At 38.2% G+C, this 20,312-nt stretch overlaps 1 protein-coding gene across 5 annotated transcripts in view; it reads left to right on the forward strand.

Annotated features, from left to right (window-relative positions):
* The window catches only part of nckap1 (NCK-associated protein 1), a 162,624-nt gene that overhangs the window by 44,478 nt on the left and 97,834 nt on the right, over positions 1 to 20,312 (forward strand). For all 5 annotated transcript variants that reach the window (XM_073047054.1, XM_073047055.1, XM_073047056.1 and 2 more), the window contains 11 exons: positions 626 to 716; positions 844 to 981; positions 1,059 to 1,107; positions 6,426 to 6,582; positions 8,508 to 8,564; positions 11,109 to 11,205; positions 12,322 to 12,431; positions 15,979 to 16,111; positions 17,652 to 17,733; positions 17,836 to 17,894; positions 19,493 to 19,638. In XM_073047054.1, coding sequence (XP_072903155.1) covers positions 626 to 716; positions 844 to 981; positions 1,059 to 1,107; positions 6,426 to 6,582; positions 8,508 to 8,564; positions 11,109 to 11,205; positions 12,322 to 12,431; positions 15,979 to 16,111; positions 17,652 to 17,733; positions 17,836 to 17,894; positions 19,493 to 19,638 — 1,119 coding nt within the window. The remainder of the gene's footprint in view (positions 1 to 625; positions 717 to 843; positions 982 to 1,058; positions 1,108 to 6,425; positions 6,583 to 8,507; positions 8,565 to 11,108; positions 11,206 to 12,321; positions 12,432 to 15,978; positions 16,112 to 17,651; positions 17,734 to 17,835; positions 17,895 to 19,492; positions 19,639 to 20,312) is intronic.

Below are 20,312 nucleotides of genomic sequence, written 5' to 3' on the forward strand. Positions count from 1 at the left end.
TAGGAAGGGTTTTCTAAAGGTTTTTTTTTTAAACATTAACTTTGCACTGAAAACATTCCTCTTCAGCTGTTAGCTCAAGTCTTTAAAGCGTTTTGTCAGCATCAACTGTCCGTACAGACTAGCATTTTGACCGAATCTTTAATATTAAAGGCATCCTTCACTATTCAACATCAATGGTTGGCTTGCATCGTTGGATGCCAAGGAAATATTGTCATCCTGAATTGACATTCAGCATGCATAGGCTCTGGTAAGCATTGACACCTGAAGTCCAAAAGCACAGATTCAATTAACAACATGAAGCCTCATTTGGATGGCAGTTCAGCAGAGATTCTGGTCATGCTTGAAGAGTTAGAACCATCCTGGTGCTCCTTGCCTTGTGGACCAGAATGTAAAGCATTGAAATGGATCAGCTTGAGTGCTGAGTCCTGCCCTTTGTGTTTCATTTGATCTTGTCAATATTTGTTCAGCTTCCTCAGTCCTTTTATTTGAGAACTTATCAACTACAGCTAACATGAGAATGGTTCGTTATTCATAAGCATTCAGTAATTGAAATAGTATGATGTTAGATACTGATATCTAGTTGACTTGCTACTGAGAATAGCCCATGTAATATTTTTTCTGATAGTGATCGTGAGTATCCAAGACTTGGGCAGATGATTGTGGACTATGAAAACCCCTTAAAGAAAATGATGGAAGAATTTGTACCACACAGTAAAGTAAGACAAATACATCATTTTTCTTTACAAATTTTTTTCATGTTTTTTTATGTTTAGCTCTCCAATTATTTTTCTAATATTTTTGAAAGTAATACTGCTGTGTATCTTTCTCCCCTTTTTTTTGAAGTCTTTGTCGGATGCACTAATTTCACTCCACATGGTTTATCCTCGACGGAACCTTTCAGCAGAACAATGGAGAAATGCTCAGTTATTAAGTCTGATCAGTGCTCCCAGCACCATGCTTAATCCTGCACAATCTGACACGGTAAATTAAATTGTATACTTTCAGCCTCTTTTGATAGCAGTTTAAACAATTATGAAACTGTTTTTTCTTTTGTTCAGATGCCATGTGAATACCTTTCTTTGGACACAATGGAAAAATGGATTGTTTGTAAGTATTAAGTGCAAATGCAATGTTATGCCTTCTCTACTGCTTAAAGACATACAATACTGTGGAAAAGTCTTGGATGCCCTAGAATTTTATATAAATGTTGTTTTAGATTTTTTTGTCTTCTGCATTAGTGTGTCAGTAGAGAAGAGCAAACTTTAGATTTCCAAATATTTATTTTCCAAAAAATGTTAGAGATGTTTGTATTTGGTGAAGAAAGTAACAAAGTAATAGACCACTTTTCAAATAAAAGCTGGATTACTTGGTAGGTATATAGCCCAGTGCATGGTTAAACAAAAATAACAAACAGGAAGCTGATGATCAATGACATAATGAGCTGAGTGAACTAAACTGATTAACTGAAACAGAAACAGGTGTAGAAGGAATTAAACTGAGCAAAGAATAACCAAAGTAAAAGGTGAGGGTGTGGCAAATGTGACCATTTAACCTTCAGATCTTTGATTCTTGCAGCATGTGTGATGGGCTGGGATGATCACACCCAGACCAATTCGCATGTCCAGGAAATTTGGTGGTAAGCGTACAAGCACAACAAAGTATTTAAGTCTAATTTATTATCATAAAACAGAAAGTCACAATAAATACCACATAGTGAGTTACAAAGATTTCCATAAAGATTTCAGGGCTCATGTTTCGTAGCTACCTCTTGATCGTTGCTGTCGTCAGCAGACTTGATTGCTGGTGTTGGGGGAACTCCAAATTCCAATTCGTGAAATCACCCTGGGTCGATCCTGGGCACTGATTGATTGAGATTCCTCTGTCTAGATCAAGTCCCAAGAACCGAGGGAAAAGTTATCAATTAATTAGGGTTCAATCCACAAGCATAGCAAAGGCACCCAAAGGCAGATAAACTCTTTGTTCTTCTCATGCCACTAGTGCCTTGAGGCTAAGAAAGAATCCAGAGGTTATTAACAAACATTTAACAAATGTACAGTGTTTAACTTGTACACGCACCTTACAAGGAGGTAAAGTGTCATTTGGAATTGTTCAGACTATAATATTTTTACAAAATTTAGTACACTACAACACACCATGGCAAGATTGAGTATAAGCATAGCAACAAGATGCAAGATGGACATCCTGCGTCAGCAAGATCTCTCCCAAGCAGAAATTTTGCAGTTGACAGGGGTTTCCAGGTATGCTGTCCGAACTCCTCTGAAGAAGCATAAAGAAACAGGCAGGGTTGGTCAGCCATGGAAATTGAGTGCAGCAGACAAGAGATACATTAAACCAGTCAAGTCTTGTCAGAAGTGATCTTCATGGAAGAGTTGCTGCCAAAAAGCCATTCTTCCAAAGTGGAAACAAAGCTGGTGCACCATCAATAACTCTCGGAGACGAGAGGCAAAAGATAGGCTTTTATTAGCTGCAAACGTGACCACGACATCTTGGAGACTGAGGGAGGAGCAGTGCCTCCAATTGCCTTCATACAGGGGTCTGTGGGAGGAGCCACAGGAGCAGTCAGCAGAGGGGCGTGTCCAGGCAGGTATACACATAGTTTACCACAAAAGCCAAGGGACTTGCCAATGCACAAAAGCACAAAGACTGAGTTCTAAACAATAGTAGCAAGTGCTCTGGACTGATGAGTCAAAATTTGACATTTTTGGCTCAAACGGGAGGCGGTTTGCCCATAGAGTTCAAGAGAGCTACATGGATGAGTATCTGCAGAGAACGGTGAGGTTCTCTGCAGGTTTAGCGTTGCATTTCTGCAAATGGAGTTGGTGATCTGGTCAGAATTAATGTTATCATCAATGCTGAGAAGTACAAGCAGATTCTCATCCATCAAAGAGCCGTCTGATCGGTCTCAGCTTCACTCTGTAGCTGGACAATGAATCCAAACACACAGCAAAGGTAATAAAGAACCGTCTTTATTGTCTTTAGTCTTAACCGTCTTTAGTGAAAAGAACAGAAAAGCAAAGAAAATGGATGATATGGCCTCCAGAGCTCAGATTTCAACATCAGTGCTCTCTGGGATGACCTGAAGATACAGAAGCAAGTGACATAGTCAAAGTCTGCAGAACTGTGGCAAGTTCTCCAAGATGTTTGGGACAGCCTACCAGCCAATTATTATAAAACTGCATGACGGTGTACTGAAGAAAATTGATGCAGTTTTAACAGCAAAGGGTGGTCACACCAAATATTAATTTTAGTTTTTTACTGTTTACTGCTTATTATTTATTATTATTTTTTAAAAATATATATTTTAAAACTTTTAATTGTTTTTGAAAGTATCTTTGCTTTACAGATTTGTTTTACATGTGTCTAAGACTTTTACACAGTACTATATTCTTAAATAGAACTGGCAAACCTTGCTAGCTAATATTCCATATAATTTTGGCAATTCTACATTTTTTATATTTCACTTATGAAACCTTTTGATTTTGCTACTAATTTACATCAGCAGGGTGCAGTAGCTTCAAATAATGGCACTGGTTTAGTTGAAGCAGAACTTAAAAATTGCAAATAGCAAGTTTTTTTAGATTGTAAAACTTTCAACTGAAAAATATTAAACAGAAATTATCACACTTTTAATTTTTTAACTGCAGCAAAGATCGTAATTGAACTGCGTACTTCCCATATACCTTAATTAGATTTTACAACCACTCTACACATTTTGTCTTAAGCAGAGGCAGAATTTTTCAACAAATGTATAAAACCTCAAGCCAAGAGGATGAACTTTTACTTTTGCTGTCTGCATCAGGCACTGAAAGATTAAGCTGTATATTGTGCATAGGATTTAATATTTTCCGTACAACATAGCAGTCCTATTTATTAAGTTAAGTGAAGGCATAGCTGAGTGAGTGTATCCTGTATCTCAACAACTGGTCAACTAGGGGATTGTTTTCATCATGAATAGTATGTTTCATCCTGGATAATGGGTATGTCAATTTACATTTGCGTTTACACTCAGTGGCTGCTTTATTAGGTACACCTATGCATCTCATTTTTGCAAATATCTAATTAGCCAATCATGTGGCAGTAACTCAGTGCATAAAGGTACGCAGACATTGAGTTATTGAGAGCAAACATCAGAATGGGAAAGAAATGTTTTGAGTGTCTTTTGACTGTGGAATGATTGTTGGTGCCAGACAGTGTGGTTTGAGTATTTTGCAAACTGCTGATCTGCTGGGATTTTCACACAGTATTCAGAGTTTACAGAAAATGCTGCAAAATGCATAAAGCATCTAGTGAATGGATGTTCTGTGAGCAAAAGCACCTTGTTAATGAGAGAGGTCAGAGGTGAATGGCTAAGCTGGTTCTAGCTGATATGACAACAGTAGCTCAAATGATCACATTTGACAACAGTGGTTTGTAGAAGAGCATTTCTGAACACACATGTTGAACCTTGAGGGGATGGGCTACAGCAACAGAAGTTCACAAATATGCACTAAGTGGTCACTTATTAGGTACAGGCCACTAAGTGTGTAATGCCATAAGACAAATGAGCAGAATCAGGGCATTAGCTAGTACATATCAAAAGAATTTGTATTCAGGTTTCCCCCGCTATCCAAAGGTAGAGCGTTCCTATGAAATGGTTCGTAAGCCGGAATGGTGTAAAGCGAAGACGCAACTACCTTTTATTGATATGGGAAAAATTTGTGAGCGCTCGCAGACCCAAAAAATAACCTACCAAGTCATACCAAATAACACATAAAACCTAAACAGCCTGTATAAAGTAGAAATACTTTTCTACAATCATTGCAGCACTGTCAAGCGTAGCGAAAATCTCATGCAAGCACTCTGGGCAGAAACACTCTCAGCGGAAGCACTCTCTCCAGTAACCTTTAAGCTATGAAGTTGCTGTCGCCTCAAAAATCGATCAAACCACCCATGACTACCTTTAAATTCCACTCGCAACACTTTCATCACCATCGTCCATGTTTTCTGTTGCAGCTTATTAAAAAGACTGACTGATTTCTCCTTAGTATAAGATAACTTAATGGAACACCACGCTTTGTACACCCACTCAAGCAATAGACTTTCCATTTTATCCATTATTGGATGCCGACTAAGAGAGACCACTTTGCTACGAGCAGAACCAACAGTAACATCGGCAGCTTTCAAAATTCTTTCTTTCTGCATGTAAATAGTGCGAATGGTGGACGCAGGCAAGTTCAACACATGGACAATGTCCTTACTTCTTTCGCCACGATCAAAACGCTTATTTACGTCCAGTTTATAATGCGTAAAAGTGTAACACCTTTACGAGCTCTCTTAGGCTTTTTTGATACCTTGGAATTCACCTTGCCAATAGATTCACAAAATAAATCGAGATAAAGCACAGATGCTCACAGACACGTGTTTAAGCTATGGCAGCTAGAGTGCAGTTCCTGGGGAGGAGCTTGGCTGCTTGGAGCGCGTGCGCTGCCTTTTTTCGTAAAAGTGAAAACACTTTTTGGCTAGCAAAAACAGGTAACTAATGTAGGCCTTTTGAAAAAGTGAGGTGTAGTAAAGCGAAAGTTTGGAAAACGGGCCGCCTGTATTGTGTGAGTTGATTATACCAGTTTTTAATTGTATCTAAAAATGTGAGTTGTACTTGGTTTTAAAGCTATTTGGTAACAGGGCTACCACTATTTTGCATTGTTTTGCCAAGTGTTATCACCTAGGCATCTCATAAATATTGGAACCCACTAATTGTATACTCCTTCAATTTTCATGTGCAGGGCAATTTAGTAAACTAAACTTCTAAAGGATCAAATGGCTTAGGCGCTCCAGAATCAGATAAATGCAATGATCAGTTACTCAAAGATATCATGTTATTTTTGTACTGTTACTATACAGATTTTTTTAAAATTGCAAAATGATTTGAGAAGATAAATACTGTAACCTGAACCATATGTAGGTGTTTGTAGTATATGAGTGGCAGATCAGTTATTTGTCAGGTACCTATCAGTTTCCTTCACCTGGGGAGTGTAGGGAAAGGTGGAGGATCCCATCACAAATAAGACAAAATTTACAGGTGCTGGAAATCCAAGCAACACACACAAAATGCTGGAGGAATTCAGCAGTCCGGGCAGCATCTATGGAAAAGATTACAGTCTATGTTTCAGACTGTCCTGCTGAAGAGTTTAGGCCCGAAGCAGCAACTGTGCTCTTTTCCACAGATGTTGCCTGGCCTGCAGAGTTCCTTCAGCATTTTATGTGTGTTGAGGAGGATCACAAGTCGGATTAAATAGTTGATGTTTTAAACTGGAGCTGCAAACTGTAGCACTGATACTGTGTTGCAAAATATTTCTAGGAGTCTGAAATATTTTTATCTGTTTCATGCATATGCATTACAAAGACTTGTTTTATCTCCATATTAGTTGGCTTTATCCTGTGCCATGGAAACTTGAACACGGATTCGGCAGCTCTAAACCTGTGGAAAATTGCACTGCAGAGCAGTTCCTGTCTTGCTCTATTCAGAGATGAAGTATTCCATGTTCACAAAGTTGCAGAAGACTTGTTCATGAACATAAAAGGGTAACCTTTTTTAGAATACACTAATGAAACAATGTTGTGGAATGTGACTGGTGACTGGTACAAAATAAGTCACAAAATTAATCAAGATCATCATTATTTTATTGCAAATATTCAGTGTAATATAAACATCTGCCGATTGTGCCATATCATTGACCTGAAATTCCTGGAAGAAGCAAATTGCCTGTGCTTGACACTCTTGAAACTGTGCTAGAATCATGTCTGATGAGGTCAAGTATGAGAACTGCAGACATTTACTATAATGCTATGGGTATGGAGTTTGCAGTTGTGTACCTTTCTACTATTTACAACGTTCATCATGTGTTTCCATGCCTGGACTTCTAAATGCTTCTGCTTCACTTTGAGCAGTCAGGGACCAGAGATTATTAAAATAAGAATATCTATTTTCCAAAAAAAGTCATTGGGTACATTTAAGGTAGAGGCAGAGGGGTAGGGGGCAAAGACAGGAGATTAGGGCGGAGAGGAATAATGGATCAGCCTTGATGAAATGGTGGACCAAATGGCCTGCTTCTGATGGTCTTATTAGCTGACTGACTGGTCAGCAAACCGACCATATCGTTGGAGATGTTGACCTATGATTGGTGCTGTTAGATTGCATATCCTTAACAGTGGATTTTGAACTTTAGGAAAAAACTTGGTCCATGAGATTTGCTTCAAACTGATTTACTGGCTATAAATAGTGAGAACTACCCACTGAAATAATGTCAGCTCCTCCTGCACCATATTTCTGGTCTAAAGATTGTCAAAATTCTCGAACAATATGTATTTGTGATTGTTCCTAATAGAATATTGGGAGCAGAATTAGTTTCAAGAGGAATATGGATTAATTCGGTGAACATGACTCAACAGAACTTAATTCAAAAATTGATGTTTCACAATATTGTGAATAAATTCCAAGGTTAATTATGCAGTTACATGCCCCATAGATCTTGTGATCAAACTCTGGAGAGAATACTTGTTTACTATATAATCCTAATTTACAGTGTATTTAAGTCTTGGCGATTTATTAGCAACTTTTATTTTCTTATAGGTAAGCATTAATTGTGGGCTATGAAAAGCATATAATATCCTGGAGGTAGTTGCTTCTGAATTGGCCAGTTTTTAAAAATTACTTCTAAAGTTTCCCACGTTAAGCTCTATACATGTGCCTGTTACAAATGTTTCTGTATTTTTTATGTTATTGAAATAAATGGAAAATTCAGGCAAACCTAGGAACATAATGCAAAGTGGCACATAGTTGGAATTACTATATTGATTTAATTCCAAATACTTAACTATTCATCACTGGATATCGATACAAATTTCCAAGAAGTTATTCATCTTTTCCTTAAAAAAAACCTTCATGTTTTGGGATTTGCATTTCCAAAATGAATCCATGAAATTAATTGTAAACCTAACAGAATAATCTTAAAAATTACCACAACTATCAAAGTAACATTAGTCCATGGTCTAGTTCCAATACAAAATACTACAACAATCTGATACATGGGACTTTGGTGCCAGACTTGCAGATTTTCTGGACTATTGTTTCTAACAGTTGTTCAGCATTTATATGTATTTTTTTAAATTATTACCAACTTCATTGGAACATTTATTATAGTGTAATTTGAAAAGGAGTGTGACAAGTAGGGTTTCCAGTGAGTGGAGAGGGAGTTAGAGACTGAACCATCAACAGTTTTGAATTCTTAGATAATGATCTGGTGATTCAGAAATCTGGTTTACTGTATCTAAATATTTTTCTCAATTTTTTAAATTAAAAATTTACTTCCTCCAAATGACTTGTCAAGTTACTCGGCACTACTTGGCTGACTCTAGTGTGGATTTCGTTATGTTTATTCTAGATTTGCAAATAATTTTTAACCAACATTTACTGTGGTGTTCACAGCCTGATACTTTACTTTTCATAGTTACAACAAACGCATAGCTGATATTCGCGAATGTCGGGAGACTGCATTGTCACATGCGTAAGTATATCTAATGTTTGGAATTGATTAAGAAGTCATTTAATACTAACAAATCTAATGAAACCATTTTGAAAGAGACAGTTAGATATCTGGCCAGTTGAGCATCAACTGGGTAAGGCCTTTTGCTAATATTCACTGCTGTGGTTACCTATTACACTAAAAGTTTTGAACTTAGAAAGGCGTCTTGGTAGCATATAATATCCTGGAGGTAGTTGTTCTCCTGAAGTATCAGGACCTTGTATCATAGAATTCTATCACTTGATTTACTGCCTATTACACCACTGGTGTTTAGAGCAGCATTGAAGGTCCTCCATCTCTGGCAGCCTTCAGGGCATCCTTCATCATGTCAGTGGTTTCCTTGTGGTTTTCAAACGTGCCACTCACACAAGTCCTGGATGGAGTCTCAGGAATACCATTGCGCTCTGATGCAGTACAATCCTTCATTGCTGTTTCTATAACAATTTTGGTTTACCAATTTAGAGTTCTTGGCCCTGAGCTGAATCCCCAAACCTGGAGGACTGGTGGACTCTTAGTCTGGCCTCTACCCTTTGACCTGTTTGGCATGGGTGACCCTACTGAGAGCCAAAGCAGAAATCCCTGACATCAGCCAACATCGTCCTCCGGGTCACCGAGACACAAAAACCTCCAAATCCAGCAACAAGATTGTTGTCCTCTTGGAGGTCAATTGCTTAAGTAGCCGGTTAAAAGCTCAGCTTGTAAAACTATCAGGAAAAGCTTTTTAAAATTTTTTTATTTTTTATTATGGATTTCTTGAGTATGCCTGCAAGAAAATGTATCTCGGGGTTGTATATCGTGACTATGTATAACACACACATACATAGAGTGCCTAGAAAAATTATTCACACCCCTTGGAGGAAGGGGTCTGCCATTAGGTGTATCTTTACTCATTCCATTTAGCCTCCCAATGTGCAACACCTCATGTTTGTCTGGTTTAAACTCCAGCTGCTCACATACAGTGCCTATAAAAGGCATTCACTACCCTTGGATGTTTTATTGTTTTACAACATTGGATTACAGTGGATTTTATTTGGCTTTTTTGACACTGGTCAACAGAAAAAGACTACGATCTCCTGTAGTTAGTAGTCAGTTATTTGGTTTTTGTTGATGTTGAATGAGACATCGTTGCTGTGGTACCACACGAAGTACATTACAGATGCTGTGGTCAAAGCAACGCGTACAACATGCTGGAGGAACTCAGCAGATCGGGCAGCATCCGTGGAAACGAACAGTCAACGTTTTGGGCCGAGACCCTTCGTCAGGACTAAAGAGGGAGGGGGCAGGGACCCTATAAAGAAGGTGTGGGGAGGGTGAGAAGGAGAAGGCTGGTAGGTGCCAGGTGAAAAACCAGTATTTTTTGTAAACCAGTAAACTCCAACCTGAGTTTGGCCTCACCTCTGCCACAACAGACAGGATCTCCTGGTTGCCACCCACTTCAGCTCTGCTTCACATACCCATTTGGATATGTCCATACATGGCCTCCTCTACTGCCATGATGAGGCCAAACTCGGATTGGAGGAGCAGCACCTCATATACCGTCTGGGTAGTCCCTAGCCCCTTGGCATGAACATTGAATTCTCCAAATACCGGTAATTCCCTCCCCCTCCCTTCCCCCATCCCAGTTTCACTCTGCCTCCTCCTCCGGCTGCCTATCACCTCCCTCATGGTTCCACTTTCTTTTACCACCCATAGTGCTTTCCCCTTAAATTCCTCCTTCACCTTTCCTGCCTATCCCCTCTCTGCTTCCCTTCCCCCACCCCTTGATCTTTGCCCTTTCTGGTTTTTCACCTGGTGCCTACCAGCCTTCTTCCCACCCTCCCCCACCCAACCTTCTTTATAGGGCCCCTGCCCCCTCCCTCTTTAGTCCTGACGAAGGGTCTCGGCCCAAAACGTTGACTGTTCATTTCCACGGATGCTGCCGAACCCGCTGAGTTCCTCCAGCGTGTTGTGCGTGTTGCTGTGGTTGGCAACACTAGTCAGGTTTTCAGTTTCTCTCCTATATGCCGATTTAGCACTACCTTTGATTCGGCCAACAACAGTGGTGTCATCAGCAAACTTAAGTAAGGCATTGGATTTAACACACAATCGAAGGTATAAAGTCAGTAGAGCATTAGGCTAAGCACACAGCCTTGTGGCCCACATGTGCTGATGGTGATTGTGGAGGAGATGTTGCCAATCCATACTAACTGGGATCTGTAAGTGAGAAAATCGAGGATCCATTTACACTGGGAGGTACCGTGGCCTAGGTCTTGAAACTTTGGGATGAGTTTCAAGGGGATGATGGTGTTGAATGCTGAACTGTAGTCAATGAAGAACATCTTGATGTATGTATCCTCATTGTTCAGTTGTTCCAGAGCTGAGTAAAGACTCCAAAAAAATGGCATCTGCCATGGTAGACAACTTGGAGTAGATCCAATTTAGTAGTTAGTGTAGTGGATTCAGTGTGCGCTTCTTTGCATGTTTCACCTTCTTTGCTTGTCTCTGAATGTTAATAGTTTTCATTCATTTGAACTTTGTCCCCTTTAGTGGACCACTTCATAGAGAACGACGCAAGTTTTTGCGGTCTGCCTTAAAAGAGCTAGCCACTGTTCTTGCTGACCAACCTGGATTACTTGGTCCAAAGGTACTGAGTTTATATTTCAGTGATTTATTTTATTCCTGTAGAGTTCAAGCTTTAGAATATTAGAAAGCACTGTTTATACTTCACTATCTGTAGCAAAAAAGAATGATGCCCTTTGCATTATTAACAGGAAGTGGATATTAATGCACTTGTTCTGGAGTTCATTCCCTGACTTGGGCAAAGATGTTTTGCTATACAAACTTAGTTTCTCAAGCTTACACCTGATAATTCTCAGAAAATTTTATTCCCTAAGATTACTACCTACCAATTTATGTGAACATATTTAAAGTGAATTTGGACAAAAGCAGTGCCTCAAAATAATATCCCAGAAATAAGCATTTGAAAATAACTAAATTGCCAGTCCTCTAGTACAACTTAAGTGTTTTGAAAGTAGATTTTTTTAGCACTCTTTATTTGTATAATTCATTTTTTCTAATAGAAATACCTGTATTGAGGTTTTGAGCTCAGAATATTTTTATCTTGAGGTAGATATGACTATTATCCCAACATCATCTAATGGCAAGCAGCCAGAATTTATTTTTGCCTCTTGTGAAGTTTCTTGGTCTTTTGGCTTTTCAAAGTCAAAGTTGAACAACATCACAGGCATCAGCACCATATAAGCAGTATTCACAATAAAAATAAACATAAATTGTACACAAATTTTACAAAAAGAAATAAATGGAACAAAAAATGTCCATTTCAAAGCAAAGTGATCAGAGTGGTCAGAATTTCTGAACTGTAGTGGTGACAAAGATTTTGCGAGATGGTTCAAGAACCAAATGGCTGAAAGGAAGTAGCTGTTCTTGAACCTAGTGCTGTGCCACTATGGGCTTCTGTACCTCCTGGCCAATGCTAGCTGCAAAAGATGGTGTAGCCCAGAAAGTGGGGATCTTTGGATGTGCCAGTTTTTAGGCAGTGCTATCTACAAATGGTGCTGGGGAGGGATCTGACCATAAAGTATTGGGCAGAGTCCACTAATGCTGCAGCTTCAGTTCAGCTTGCCATACCAGAACATTGTGCAGCTAGTCAGGACACCTACAACAGTATATCTGCTTAGAGTTTGTACTAGCAGAACATTATTCCATTTTGTGAATTGTAATTCAGGCTCTCTCCTTGTAGGCACTCTTTGTCTTCATGGCTCTATCTTTTGCACGTGACGAAATTATCTGGCTGCTTCGTCATGCAGATAACATTCCAAGAACAAGAAACAGTGATGATTTTATTGATAAGTAAGTAAATGTGTTAATGGTAAATATGTGCTAATTTTCTCTTGTGGTCAGGACATCAAGGGTCCAAGAATGATATTTTTCATATCAGCATATTTGATGATGAAAGGAACAACTTGAGGGGAAGTCATACAACATAAAAGAAAAGATATTACAGGATTAGATTCCATCAGAAAAGTGGGTTGAAGCTAGTATGAGCTTGGGGGAGAAGTGGGAAGTAAGAGAAACGTGGAATATCTGCGTGGCCTTAGCTCCAATTCAGATGAGGATGAACAGTGACTGGAAAACATTTGAGTACAGGTTTGGGGAGGAGAGCCTGCAAACTGTTGATTGTTAAGTAAAGCAGTTTTGGTTTGTGTTATTCTGTCAGAATATGAAATAGATGGTTGTCTAGTCAAGACTATGATGAAATAGCTTTTAAAAAGATATAAAAATACTGATGGCAAATTTTTGTAAGAAAATCACTTATTGTAGCAGGAAAAGGTGAACCTATGCCTTCATCATAGAGGAATCCAGCAAGATTTTGCTTAAGAAGAATTAAACTACTTTGTGAGTATCTTGAGAGTTGTCTCCCATGAGACAGATTTTGAACAGAATATGATTAAACCCAGGCAGGTGGATGGTAGAAATAGTGAAATAGTTGTTGGTGGCAGCCTTGTTGTTAAAGATTAAGTTAAACTCTGAGTTTATTGCCCTATACACTAGTGCAATGAAAAGCACACTGGCAGCAGCATCAGAGACACAAGAAAAACAAATTAAATGCAAATTATGCAAAAAAAATGCAATTAGGATTAAAAAAACAAGGGCTATTGTTGTACAAAGTTGTCAAAGTAGCCATTATGAAAAGTGTTGTGCAGGTTGGTTCAATATCTGAATGGTTGAAGGACACTAACTGTGCTTAAAAATGATGACGTGAGACTTCAGGCTTCTGTCCCTCTTGTCCAGTTGAAGCTGCAAGGAGATTACATGGGCCAGATGGCAGTAAGCTTTCATGATAGGTTTATTGAAGTGCACCTAATGTAGATACTGAAATTCCAGTGGTCGGGAAGGATGTGCCAGTGATGCATTGGGCTGATTCCATTGCACTGAAGTTCTTGTACATTCAAATTGCCAGACCAAACCATGATGCAATAAGTCAGGATACTTTCAATAACATCTGTAGAAGCTCGTGAAGGTTGTTTGGTGACATGCTGCACCTCTGAACCGTTCTGTCCTTGTGATTTTATCTGTGCTTGTCCAGGACAGGTCAAGTCCATAAAACTATTGAAGGAATGAAAGGAGACAAAATCAAGGTGTGACTGATTATTGATACAAACAAAATTTATGGAAGAGAAATAGAGTTGAAGATGCTGATCACAGATTGAGGCATTTTAATTGGAAAAAAGGACAATATTATAGGAACCTCCTAGAACTGTTCCACCATCCTTTTAAGCTCTAATCTGCTTTTTGCTTCCCCGTGCTCTTCCACCCCTCACACACTTGTCTTCAAACTGTGCCAGTCAGAAATCTTGGATTTGAAATGCATGCTTTGCTTCCAATCAGCTAATGACATGGAAGAGTTCCAAACATTTACCAGCCTTTGTATAGTAGTAAGCTCAAGGAATTCTGCAGATGCTGGAAATCCAAAACATACACAAAATGCTGGCAGAACTTAGCAGGTCAGGAGCATTCATGGAAATGAACAAGCAGTGTGTTTTGGGTGAGACCCTTTTTCAGGACTGGAAAGAAAAGGGGGAGATGCCAGAAAAGTGGGGGAAGGGGAAGAATGATAGCTAGAAGGTGATGGGTGAACCCAGGTGTGTGGGAAAAGTAAAGGGCTGGAGATGAAGGAATCTAATAGGGGAGGATAGTGGACTGTAGGAGAAAGGGAAAGAGGAGGCACACCTGGAGGAGGTGATGGGCAGCGAGATGATGTAAGAGGTCAGTGTGGGGATCAGAAGGGGGCAGGCATTTTTTTAACGGAAGGAGAAATCAATATTTATGCCATCAGGTTGGAGGCTACCCAGACCGAATATGAGATGTTGCTTCTCTGAGTGTGGCACAAGATGAGGCCATGGACCAACATATCAGAACAGGAATGAAAATCAGAATTAAAATTTTGTGGCACTGTGAAGTTCTGCATTTGGTCAGTGGAGCAAGGTGCTTGACAAGGCAGATCCCCAATTTACAATAGGTCTCACCAAAGTAGAAGAGGCCACATCAGGAACACTGGACAAAATAGACGACCCAAGCAGATTCACAGGTGAAGTATTGCCTCACCTGGAAGGACTGTTTGGGGCCCTGAATAGAGATGAGGGAAAAAGTAAATGGACGGGTGTAGTACTTCGGCTGCTTGCAGAGATATGTGCCAGGAAGATTAGTGGTGAGGGATGAAAACAAGGATATCATGGAGAATGGAAAGCAGAGAGTGGAGGGGAAGAGGTAAAGATGTGTTTGTTCGTAGGATACCTTTGGAGATGGTGGAAGTTGCAGAGAATGTGTTGGATGCAGAAGTGCATGGGGTGATGGGTAAGGGCAGAAGGAACTCTATCATTATTAAGGTGATGGGATGATGGGGGGGAGTGCAGATGTTCAGGAAATGAAGGAGATACAGGTGAGGGCAGCATCAGTGGTGGGGGAAGGGAAACTCCTTTCTTTGAAGGAGGGGGACATCTCTGATGTTCTGGAAAGAAGAGCCTCATCCTGGGAACAGATGCAGCAGAGACAAAGCAACTGAGATAAAGGAATGGCATATTTGCAGGAGACAGGCTGGAAAGGGATATAGTCAAGGTAACCATGGAAATCAGTAGGTTTATAAAAGATACCGGTCGACAGTTTCTCATCCAAAGATGGAGACAGATCAAGAAAGGGGAGGGAGGTATCAGAATTGTACCAAGTGAATTTAAGGGCAGAATGGAAGTTGGAGGCAAAGTTGATGAAATTGCATGGGTGCATGAAGCAGTACCAATGCATCCTTAATATAGACGAGGAAGAGTTATTATAGTGTTTTCTACACCAACTCCTGAAATATCTGGTTTTAACTAATAGATTATGCCACTTGCTCTTGGACTGCACAAACTCTCCACTTAATTCTCTGAAACTCAAAATGAAAAAGGATCTCCCCTTGATGCTCTGAATTCGTGATATTTAATTCTTGGAATTCTAGTATAATTTTGTTGTCCCTTACTATGTACAAATATTGTATTTTATGAAGACAAAATTTATCTTAGTATAATAAATAGGATTATTATTTAAATAAAAATGGTTTGTGTAACAATCTTTTCATGGCCCAATCATGCTTAACAAATTGCTATATGCTCGACAATGGAGAGATTGGAGGTTTAAAACTGATCAAATTTGGAACGATCAAGCATTGCATATTTTTCATTATATGCTGCGCAATTGATTTAAACCTGATTTTTAGTGTGCTAATTAATACTTTTGCAATTACTAAGTCTAAGGAATGGAGATTTTTTTTGTTTGAAAATATAATTTTCTGCTATACCTTTGGAATCTAATGAAGGTATGTAATTGGGAATCACTGGTATTCTTCATACATTTTTTTCTGTAGGCACATTGCTGAACTGATCTATTACATGGAAGAACTCAGAGCACATGTGCGCAAATATGGACCAGTGATGCAGAGGTATTATGTCCAGTATCTCTCTGGCTTTGATGCAGTGGTGCTGAATGAACTTGTGCAGGTATGAATTTTGCAAAATATTAATGGTATCTTGGGTAAAAGAGTTAGAGAAAACTAGTCACTAAAATTATGCTGAACAAATCTGAGGTCAATATAGTGTAATGTATTTGAATAGCCAGTAGGTGGAGTACAAATCTTGTCCTTTTGTATGTTTGCAGAAAAAGGAACTGGTGAATCATAGCATCTTTAGTCTGTGTTTTGTCAAATGCTTATAATGCAGACGTTTTTTAAAATAGCTAACCTTTCAAATTTGTTTTCTGCAACATGTGAACATTTGATTTCTATTGTGTCACAGTAGTATATACATAACATTTAACATTTAAATGGTAAGATGTCTCTTCTGATATCTTTGAGACCTTTTGTTGAACTGGTTCCTGATTTATGACTTAATGGAGTCCTGAATAGGCAATCTCTTTCAAGGTGCTTCTATTAGATCATATTGGTGCCTTTGATGGCTAGCTCCGAATGATAATGCCAAGTTTGTACGTGCATAGCCTCAGTTCATTTTTAGTGAACCTACACTTGTGTACAATAATTTGGTTATCAGTTTTGTGGACTATTATACCCAGTTTGTCTTGGGACTTTTAAAATAAATGTTTAATAATTCCTTTGGATCCCGCAACATCAAATGTTGGCAGTGAACTGGAATCTTTGGTAGTTGACCACTTGTTTAATGAAAATCATTATCCTGTGTGATGACTCTTGCATTGGTAGACACCTTTGATATATTTCTTTAGGCCAACGTCGACAGAATATATGAAGTAAAGAGAGAAGTTAATGTTTTGGTATTATTGATTGGTTTCTTTTCATGTAGGATTAGTTGGTGAAGTTTTATATGCTACTGAACTGGTACAGAGTTTAAACCCCATCCTGGTAGTTGTGAAATTTAAATTCAGGTAATAATCAGGAATTTTGGGGAAAATGGACTATGTATTAGCAATTTTACCAATTTAAAAAGCTCCACCATTGAAACTGCTGATGAAATTTTGATAGTGATTGCTCTCTAGCAGAACTATCAAACATTTGGATTGTTTCAGGTGATGAAAATTAAATGTTTAACTTAAAGCACTTGAAAACACTTCCAAGTAATTAAAGGTATGATAACAAGTACAGGTGATGAAATAAAATTGACCTTGCCTTTATCCTGTTCTCTTAAAATGTACATTAAAATGAAAAAGCTTACAGATCTTGCATTAAATCGGTGACAGAGCCCCAGTGTCTCAACACAAAGTCTACTGGGAAGTGTATTGATTTATATGCTGCGAAGAATCTGCAGCAAGTTCAGGACTTCAGATATGCTCAACCTGAAATTGTAGTCTCGTATTTACATGGGTAAATTCTGGTAGTTTACTAAGACCTGTTGCCATTTAGAGGCAAAATTTTGCTTAAATAATTTGTGACGGCATCGGACAGGTATTAGCATAGAATTTGTTTATCAAGAATGAATCATGTATGCTTGTAGAATTCTTTCCTTCTCTACTGCAAATTGAGGAAATGGATTACAAGAATTACTGAATTTTTATGTAATTTTTCCATTCTAGAATCTTTCTGTGTGTCCTGAAGATGAATCCATCATTATGTCCTCCTTTGTGAACACTATGACTTCTTTAAGTGTAAAACAAGGTGATATATTCATTACTTAATATGTACTTAAATTATGAAGCAAAGTAAATTTATCCTGTGCAAGAAAGAGCATTTCATTACAAATTTGCTTTGCATTTATAGTGGAAGATGGAGAAGTATTTGACTTCAGAGGAATGAGACTGGACTGGTTTAGGCTGCAGGTAAGATCAGAGAGCTTTTATTAGATGTTTTAAAAAACATTTATTCAGATATGAATTTAAAAGCCTCTTGAATTTTTAAAGTAAGGTGCAATTAAAAGCTCTACAGCTAATAAGATGCTGCTGAAAAAGTTCTTGAAGTGCCAAGCATGTTCAGAAATTGCTTATCAGCTGGTGGATAAGTGTAATGTTTTATTATTGATGCCCAGGACATTTAGTTAACAGCTATAATTTGATGGATTTGCCTTATGTATCAACATCTGCCTTGCCTTTGTTTATATTTATTAAAGTACTTCTTGATGGCCAGGCAGCTGCATTACAGAATAGTGAAACAGCTAGGCTTTCACTTAAAGCAAAACATGAAGAGGGTAAATTGTCATAATATTCTTTATAATTCAGATAATGATTTGAGATCAACACACAGAAGATGCTAGAGAAATACAGCAGTTCAGGCAATATCTATAGAGGAAATGAACAGTTAATTGTAAATGCAATTTCATTTGGTATTTTCTCAGTGATCTCCATCTTAAAACATCCACCTGATTATAACAAAACGATCAATTGTGATTTTGAACATACCACTGCAGCTACAAGTTTACTTACTAATGTGAAGAGAAATGAAATAAAGCTGGAAAACAAGCAAGTGTTTAAATTGTTGTAATAAATGTCAGGAAAAGGCGGTTTGATGTTCTGCCACAGCTCTTGACAAAATATTCATTTTCAAGCATTTGCATTCTTGCTAAGAATTTGCAACAAGTTCCTTCAGCCACTGCCTTTATTGTCAGATTTTCAAGCCCTAACCCTAAAAGGCATAAATGATCAAAAATCTGGGGGGTGGGCTGTGAGGTGGGAGTCAAATTGCTGGAAACATTAAGAAGCAATTATGGAAAAGAATTATGTTAACGTTTCAGATTGAGTGTTTTCAGGATTTTGCATTTGAGATTTTCAGCAAATGCAATTTTTTTTTCATTTCCTGAATCACTAATGACCAAATCACCAAATGGTGGTGAGGAGGCAGAGATTTTATAATAGCCAGTCACTTAGCTATCAATGACAACAATGCAACAAAGGGAGTACATCTAGAGAAGGTTTGGTTGGATGATCAACATTGTACGGTTCTCTTCATAGCCAAAAAACGATATACTGTAATGGGAGTCCTGTGACAGGTCACTAGACAGATTCATGGGGTGATGGGTCTGACACGTGGAAGAAATAAAGTAGGCTAGGGCTCTTGTCTAGAGTTTATTAAATTTAGAGTAGGTTTGTCCTCTCCTTGGTTGAGGTATCTAGAAAATGTCAGAGGCTGAAAATTAGGGTAATGACAGAGGTAAGGAGAAACTTGGGAATATCCTTAAAATTAGTAGAACATCTTGAGGCATTTTTTTTAAAAAAGCGCTTTAGAAATTCTTAAAAACCCTTTTTGTGCTGGAGTATTAATAACTATTTCACTGGACATACACACAACTTGTGGAACCTTAGTTCTGCAAGCTTAATATTTTGAAGCTGAGGTGGGTGAGTGATAAATTTTCAAAGGAATTTTATCAATAGGTATTATTTCTTCATCAGTAGATTTGAATCAAGAAAATGTGGTTTGTTCACAGGCTTATACTAGTGTTTCCAAGGCTTCTCTTAATCTATCAGATCACAAAGAGTTGGGAAAAATGATGAACACTATTATTTTTCACACAAAAATGGTAGATTCTTTGGTTGAAATGCTGGTGGAAACTTCGGATCTTTCAATCTTCTGGTAAGTTCTTACTTTGTTTTAGTTTTTGAGTCTTATCAAGTGGACTTCTGAGTGGAAGACGTACCACAGTATTTTCTTGATACATAGTATATTGGGGTGCCTTTGAAGAATTTAACTTGGTGGCACAAAATTTGGTCCGTCTGAATGAGCTAATGAGAATTACATTTGTTTACCTTGACATCTCTCCTAAACCATGCTTAATAAAGCAAAAATCTTGAAAATACTTTTGTATGAAATATTTAAATATTTAACCTGACTTTTTTCATTAAAATAAAGACATGCTTTTATCCTGCCACGTGCATCTTAATGAATCAAAATCTACTTATATTTTGGTCTACAACTGAGGGACTGCTGTATTATGAATAATGTCATCTTTAGGATAAGACATGAATGTAAAATGGGAACCTTCTGAATGGTCTTTAATGTGAGCCCTCTCTGCTTCTCCATCATCCCTATATTTTTATTTTCCTAAGATACCACCCATTTTCTCAACCATCTGCTCTCTTATGTCAAGGAATAGTTTAAGGTGTTTAACTGAGCTTAAAAATGATTAATACAATAAAGTCTTGCTCTCATGATTTATGCCGGTCAATGGTACCATGAATGGTGTCAGATTTATCTTGCAACACGAGTATACAAAACAGATAGCCTATTTAAAACATCTGCATTAGTGT

The sequence above is a fragment of the Hemitrygon akajei genome, chromosome 5 (genome assembly GCF_048418815.1).
Source record: "Hemitrygon akajei chromosome 5, sHemAka1.3, whole genome shotgun sequence".
Taxonomy (NCBI): domain Eukaryota; kingdom Metazoa; phylum Chordata; class Chondrichthyes; order Myliobatiformes; family Dasyatidae; genus Hemitrygon; species Hemitrygon akajei.